Source organism: Anastrepha ludens, chromosome 5 (assembly GCF_028408465.1).
Source record: "Anastrepha ludens isolate Willacy chromosome 5, idAnaLude1.1, whole genome shotgun sequence".
NCBI classification, from domain to species: domain Eukaryota; kingdom Metazoa; phylum Arthropoda; class Insecta; order Diptera; family Tephritidae; genus Anastrepha; species Anastrepha ludens.
The window spans coordinates 97,461,215-97,468,939 of NC_071501.1; the positions used below are offsets into that span (position 1 = coordinate 97,461,215).

The 7,725-nt window shown below is 33.1% G+C and overlaps 1 protein-coding gene across 1 annotated transcript; it reads right to left on the reverse strand.

Annotated features, from left to right (window-relative positions):
* Nucleotides 1–2,164: 2,164 nt before the first annotated feature.
* Nucleotides 2,165–3,764, reverse strand: LOC128863559 (jerky protein homolog-like). The gene is made up of 3 exons (XM_054102780.1): nt 3,273–3,764; nt 2,716–3,204; nt 2,165–2,647 (listed from the first exon to the last, which is right to left on the reverse strand). Exons 1-3 carry the CDS (start codon nt 3,528–3,530, stop codon nt 2,342–2,344), a joined length of 1,053 nt encoding a protein of 350 aa, XP_053958755.1. The 5' UTR covers nt 3,531–3,764; the 3' UTR covers nt 2,165–2,341.
* Between the last annotated feature and the right edge of the window lie 3,961 nt (nt 3,765–7,725).

The following is a 7,725-nucleotide window of genomic DNA, read 5'->3' on the forward strand; positions in this document are numbered from 1 at the left end:
GAATTTCGTGCCTTCAAACTACGATTTGCGGACATCGTGAAACCACTTGTAAAATGCTGCTATCCCGGTTCAAAAGGAAGTCTTTATTGCATCGAATCGTTACGGGTGCTGAAAATTGGGTGTATTTCTCCAATCCCAAGCGTAAACGATCGTATGGTCCGCCCAGTCACAAGCCAAAAGCAACGGCCAAACCAAATCGCTTCGGCCGCAAGGCAATGCTGTGTGTTTTTCTTGATGACAATGCATCGCCACATCGAACAAAAGCGACCCGGGAATTGGTGGAGACTTGGCGCCTTCCGATTATCATTTCAATCAATTCTCACGAAGTAGCAAAAAAATGGATCGATGATTGGTTTGTGGCCCAAGACGTCCAATTTTTTTGACGCGGCATCTACAAATTGCCCAAGAGATGGGATTTGTAACGATTTTTTGTTAATAAACGTTTGAGATTATTTCATAGGTATATACCGTAATATCGTAAAAATATTTTGGGAAAATTTGAGGTGAATCCGACAAATACAATAAAATTTATACTGCTTTGGAAAAACATACAAACCCCGTGCCTGATCGAAGGATTTGTTTTTTTGTAATTTCGATTTTTTTTAACAATTAATTGTCGTTTTTTCCCGAAAATCTGAAAAATATTTCCTGAGGCCGCCATATTGTTGATTTTGAATGAAAAGCTTCGATCAGGCACAAGATTATCTATTAATAAAACTAATTTCTCGTGTCCGATTGATTTTAGAAGAATCTCCAAGAGCTTGTGATAATCACCGTAAGGGACTTCTGGAGCAACCGGCTCCACACAAACAGCGATAACTTTTACGACGATTAATTTTTTTGTTGAAATTTTACTGAAGTCAAGTCTAGACATGATGTTTTAATATTTTTGTAAAATAAAAGCAATTGTTTTTTTTGTTTTTGTTTTTTTTTGCCTCCTTTACTAAAGACACCTGCCGTATGATACTAAGTTATTCTTTCTACAGCTTGGATTTCATAACATTAATCATTATCAATATTACATTTTGGTTAAGTTTTTGTGTAAGTTTACAAAGGTATGTACATAGCTTTAAACTATTAGCTGAGTTAGGGTTGGTCGTTTGAGCCGCCTAGAGTTTGCCCTTTCTGCTGATGGGAATTGTCGCATGTCAGTATTTGTACGCTTCATTAAACGGACAATATGATTTGTGCTGCGTTTGCGGATGATTTCCGCTACTGTATCGATGTTGAGGTCGCGATGAATATCTTCGCTTGGGAAATACCAAGGTGCTTTGGTTACAATTCTGAGTATTTTTCATTGTAGTCCTTGAATAGAGTTAATGTTACTTTTACTTGCAGTTCCCCAGATTTCTATGCCGTCGGCCCAGATTGGCACAATCACAGTTTTGTATATCATACAAGGGTTTTAGTCAGCTATGACAGTTTCGAGCGCCTGCCAAGTAGCCAGTATAGTTGTCGGAATCTCGTTTTTATCTCATTTCTTTTCAACGTGATATGTTCTTTCCAGTGAAGTTTGGAGTCAATAGTCGTTCCAAGGTATCTGGCTTTGGTGTCTATCGGGATTTGTGAATTGTTTATTGTCAGCTTCTTGTGTTATTCTTCTTTCTTATTAGAATAAACTACATGAATTGTTTTGCCACTATTGATTTGTATCATAAATATTCTATATTCTTTGAATTCGTTTTTATTTTTTGTTAATTTTTAGTTTTTTATATATTTTTTATAAACCTTCATTTTTAAACTTTTTAAGAATCTGTTTATACATTTTTTCCACAATTTTGTCTTTCAATCGTTTTATAATTTTTAATTTTTTTATAAAATTATTTTTTAATTTTTTTTATATATCTGTTTTTAATTTTTTATATTTCTTTTTTGAATTTTTGATTGTTTGTACATTTTATAATAATTTTTATTTTTTGTAAATATTTTTTTATATACGTTTTAATATTTAATTTTTTTATATTTCATAATTTAATTTTTTAAATTTTTTGTTTTTTACAATTTTCAAAAATATTTGTAAAGGTTTTTTATAATTTGTTATAAACTTTTATTTATTAATTTATTAATATAATAATTTTTTTTAAATTTTATTTTTATAATTTATTTTACTGGTTTTATAATTTTTTTATAAAATTTTTTTAAATTTATATATATATACAGTGGAGTCTGGATATAGTGAACTAATTTCTCCAAGGCCTGTTCACAGTATCCAGGTTGTTCACTATATTAAGGTTGACATTTTTTTTTGTTTTAACTTGGTTTATTAGCTTTAAATTCAGGTTTTTTATATAAACAAAACAGATTATTTGTATAAAGTAATATTTGGAAAAATACATACATATTATTGAAAGAATTTACGAATAGATGTTTGCTGTTTGTGTTCGGAAATTGACTTTTGGACCGCTTTTTCGCGTAGACTTTTCAGTACTAGTATGCCAGCATAGTCAGTGGTGTTAGCTTCAGCCCATGCGATAGCTATACGGAAGCTTTTAATGGCTTCAGTAGCTTTTATTGAATTTCCGATCTGTCCTTCGCCTTGGCTGTCACTACCAGATTCTTCAGTATCCATGGCATAATTATCTAAATCAATTTCTTCGTCAACTTGGATTGAATTCCACTTCTCAATATATTGTTCAGTGTAGGTTTCCTAAAACAAATAATGTTCACATACAAACTTAATTAACAGGTGCTTGTCAAGAGGGTGAATAAAATTACCTCCGGTAATACAATTTGCAGCAGACCCTGTATATCATGAACTTCTTCACATTTTTCCTGCAATATTTTTTCACGAAGTAAGCTCAATGGAATATCATCGTCTTCATCCTCGCTTTCATTTGCTTCTGTAGTATTTAAGCATTCTAATAAAGGCTTCCAACATTTTACTATTACATTTGCCTGCAGCTGATTCCAAGCAAGCATTAAAAATGATACAGCTTCCTTTAAAGTTAAATGTTTAAGAAATTGTGTGATGTCATCCTTTCCTACAGCTAAAAGCAGGAGATGCTTTTTGTAATACAACTTAGTTAAGCGAATCACATTTTGATCCATAGGCTGAATTAAAGGCGTTACATTTGGAGGCATATAAATCACGAATATGGATCCATTAGCAGTTTTAAGTTCATCTTCTGGTGGATGGGAAGGGGCGTTATCAAGCAAAAGGATAGCTTTGGCTGGTAATCCTTTCTGTAGTAAATACTTTTGAACCTAATATAAATTAAAAACGAATAAATATTCTGCAAAAATGTCAAGAGTTGCATTATAAATGTATGTACCTGAGGGACGAAGCAATGGTGAAACCATTCTCTGAAAATGTTGGCGGTCATCCATGCATTCTTAGAGTTCCGATAGTCTACCGGGATGTCATAAGCCTTAAAGGAGCGCGGCTTCTTGGCATGCCCAATTATTAACGGTTTGACTTTATGCTGACCAGTTGCATTTGTACATGCAAGAAAAGTAATTCTGGCCTTTTCTGCTTTTCTCCCCGGAGCTGTTTTTTCTGTTTGGCTGACATACGTTCTATCAGGAAGCATTTTCCAAAACAAGCCGGTCTCGTCTGCGTTATATACTTGGTCCTCGCAAAGCTTCAATTCGTAAATAATGTTTCTGAGTTTTTTTTTTAACAGTTTATGCTTGCCGTTGCGTTTAAAGCTTTGTTCACTATTTCGAGTTGTCGATAGTTCACTATTTAGAGTACTCAATGTAAATTTCTAGGTGTTCACTATATCGAGGTGTTCATTATACCGGGGGTTCCTTATACCCAGACTCCACTGTATATAGCTTTTATTTTTTTTATATTCGTTTTCTAAATTTTTCGAAAATATTTTTTTTTTTTAATTTTCCCCATTTTTATCATTTTTTATAATTTGTATTTTTAATTTTTTTTTTTATAATTTTTATATTTATTTTTTTATATTTCTATTCTATTTTCTTAAATATATCTTTTATCTTCATATATTTTTATTTTTTTATATTTCCTTTTTTATATGTATTTTGTTTTTATATTTTGTCCATAAATTTGTTTCTTTTCTTTCTAGTTTATAATCTTGTTATACATTTTTGGTTTTTAAATTTGTTTATAATTTATTTTTTATGTATTTTATTTATAATTTTTCTTTTTAAATTTTTTAAAGATTTTTTTTATTATTTATTTTTTTTACGTTTTTTTATTTTTCGTAGTTCTTTATACTTTTTAATTTTATATTCTTTTCATTCTTTTAATACTTTTTTTTTTAATTTTTAATTTTTGTTTTTTATATATTTGTGTTTTTTTTAAATTTTTTAGTGTTAGTGCTTTGTTCAAAATCTGTTGTAACTTGTTTGTTGCTGCTTCTAAGGTTTTATGAGTTGCCAATAGGACGGTGTCATCTGCAATTGACTAGCAGAAAAAAAATATTGAAAACCATCATTTTTTCGGGCCTCTGACACCCCTAACCCCTTAATAAGTTTTTAATGAATTTTTAAACTAAAACTCTAAAGCAAGTAACATATTTTCTTTAATGCTTCAACGCCTTAATTTAAAAATTTTATGTATTATATTAGTTGCATGGATACTTTGTGTGATAGAGATTTGGCTTAGTTTTCTCGCTTGCTAGGTATACTTCGAAAATTTTCACGATTTACCCCTCGAGAATGATGAGATTCCACGTGCATATGCATATGTTCACATATATATTATCATAAAAGGTTCATACGATGGTGCATACATATATACGTCCACATGACTAGTGTCATTGCATATCGATTGTCACAAAAACCAGCTGCAAGTAGGCATCAGGGGTCTTGTATTTGTGGCATGTAAGTGACAGCTATGCCTCATTACTGCAAGCATAACAGTTTCCAGGAATCCTTAGCAAATAAAATGACATCTGCCATGACTTGTGCAAGCAATCAGATATCGATTTTAGGTATTGAAAAAAAAAAAATGCATAATCACAAAATGCTAGCGCAACTGTGGGTAACACATCCAACGTGAAGGACAGGTTTTAGCTTTCCATCTTAGAGCCATCAATTTATATCAAAGCGATGTACACTTATAGTCACATAATTAAGTCATATCATATTTTTATAATAAACGGTGGTGAAGTTTCAAGGGCCAGTGTTCATTTTGAATAAATACAATTTTTTAAGAAATTATTGTCATTTCTCTTTACTATGATAATATAGGTGTGACTCAATTAAGTATAGAACAAAATATTGGCCAAATGGCGACTGCGGCCTCGGCGGCACACCTCCATCCGATGGTCCAAATTTTCGATGACGCTCAGGCATAATTGAGGTTCTATGCCGTTAATGTGCCGAATTATCTTATCCTTTAGCTCTTGAATTGTTGCTGACTTATCGACGTACATCTTTTCTTTCAAATAATCTCAAAACAAGAAGTCCAACGGTATCAAATCACACTATCTTGGCGGTCAATTGACATCGCCGCGACGTGAGATTATTCGGCCATCAAATTTTTCGCGCAAAAGAGGCATTGTTTCGTTAGCTGTCTGACAAGTGGCACCGTCCTGGTGAAACCACATATCGTCCACATCGATATCTTCCGATTCGGGCCATAAAAAGTTCGTCATCATCTCTCGATAGCGAACACTACTCACAGCAACTGCCTGACCGGCCTTATTTTGGAAAAAATACGGCCCAATGATGCCGCCGGCCCATAAACCGCACCAAACAGTCACTCTTTGTGGGTGCATTGGCAATCACTCTTAGATAATCATTCCCCCAAATGCGGTAATTCTGCTTATTGACGAATCCAGTGAGGTGAAAATGTGCCTTATCACTGAAGAAGATTTTCTTCGAAATTGGTCATTCACTGTTGCCATTTCCTGCCACTATTCTGACCATTGACGGCGTTTGAAATAGTCAAGAGGCTTTAGTTCTTGAGTCGATTGTACCTTGTAAGCGTCGTGTAAATGCATAATGTTCATCAACGACGAGCGTGAGAGGTGCAATTGTTGGGCACGACGACGAGTTGAGGTGGACGGCTCTTCAACCACACTATCGCGAACAGCAGCAATATTTTCTGCAGTACGAGCTGTACGAGCATGCACTGGTATTTTTATATCTCCTACAGACCCGGTTTGCTCGAACTTTTACACAATTTTTCCGATTGTACGCACATTTGGACGATTAAATTGACCGAAAAAGTCACGAAGTGCGCGATATGCATTTTGATTTGAACGCCCGTTTTCATAATAAGTCTGAATAACTTTAGCGCGTTGTTCGATTATATATTATAGCTTCCCATGGTTCAAATTGAGTTAGTTTGGTATTGAAAAATATTAAATTAGATGTGGGAAAAAACTTGATATTTAGGTGTGATTTACATTCAACATCGGCCCTTAAAATTTAACCACCCTTTATTTGCAATAAATTTCATGCTAAATATTTTTCGAAATTTTTTCATAACCCAGAACCTTTTGAATCAAAGTTCAAAACTATGACCACAATTCACAAAAATTTAATAAATTTCAAACAGTTATTATCAAACTCCTCAACTTTTCAAACAGAACTTTTAGAAAACTTCTGGGTACTCACTTTTATAGCCCATTCAATTTTAGTGTAATAAAGTGAAAGTTTGCAGCCGTTGTTTTTTTTTTCATTAGATGATGAGAATATTCTTCTGTAGCGCATATTTGGAATCGTCTCATATGGGAGAAAATGCTAAACTGCGCTAAAAGTTTTCTAAAGATTCGTCACTACTTTCATATTTGTTGATTCTCCTTTATTAATTTTATATTATTTCTCTCTCATGTGTTTCTTATATATAGAGATTACACGAGAATACGTAGATACATATATGCACAAGGTGGCGCAAAATTATCAGACAGCTGCTATGGAGCTCTTAAAGATAAAAAAAAATTTTGATAATTCAAAATTTTTTTATTTAAGAAAAAAAGTATTTATTCTAAGCGGCAATACCCATCCAATTGTTAAAACATCTTTTCATCTAGAAAAAGTCAAGCAGAAACAGCGCGCTTTTTGAGCCGGTGGAATCATACGTCTTTTAAAATAATCATGCTCTTAATGTTACAGTAAATGGTGTGCGAATACTTCCGTACTTCATTTAGAAAGCATGAATGTTGGAGATTTGTATTTAGTTTCAGATACTTTATGCCACACAACGTTTGACACAGTTCATTTCTTGGAGGGGGTCAACTACAATTTGAATGCTTTGGTTTGCCGCCTCTGAAGATATGCAAAGTCGATAGTCTATTCCAATAAATTATACTCAATTGAGCACTTGTAAGTACACTTTTTACGCTTTTTACCGAAATACAGCCACAGCCAATTCACAAAATATGTGAATGTGCAATCTTTAGTTTATGACTCATATGAGCCAGTCGCGGTCGACACAGGCTCGAAATCATATCCAAACATTAATTTCATAAAATTGTCAGTCAAACGAACCCAGTTTCATAGACATTAAGACAAAATTACAGGGGTTGGAGTCCATTTAAAACTCGCTGCCTTTAAAAAGTCACACTTTCTTGAGGCTTACTGAAATTGGGTCTTTAACCTTTGAGATATTTCTTTACAAGAAAGTTTTTTGGGAACCATCAACTACGAAGAGCCTTTAGCTTATTGCCTTGATTAAGTTCCTTACTAAGCAAAGAAAAACATAGTAACTCATTACGAAGTGCCATCTTATAAATGAATTAAATTTATTTACAAAGCTTCTGGAGCGAGTACAGTAGGTGCCATAGTCTATTAAAATATGGTAGA

Bases quoted from the DNA above. Each gene is read 5' to 3' on its own strand.
- LOC128863559 (XM_054102780.1), bottom strand. From the start codon at position 3,530: ATGCTTCCTGATAGAACGTATGTCAGCCAAACAGAAAAAACAGCTCCG. The intron at 3,205-3,272 runs GTACATACATTT...AATTTATATTAG, and splicing joins ACCATTGCTTCGTCCCTCAG to GTTCAAAAGTATTTACTACA. The intron at 2,648-2,715 runs GTAATTTTATTC...TATTTGTTTTAG, and splicing joins TGCAAATTGTATTACCGGAG to GAAACCTACACTGAACAATA.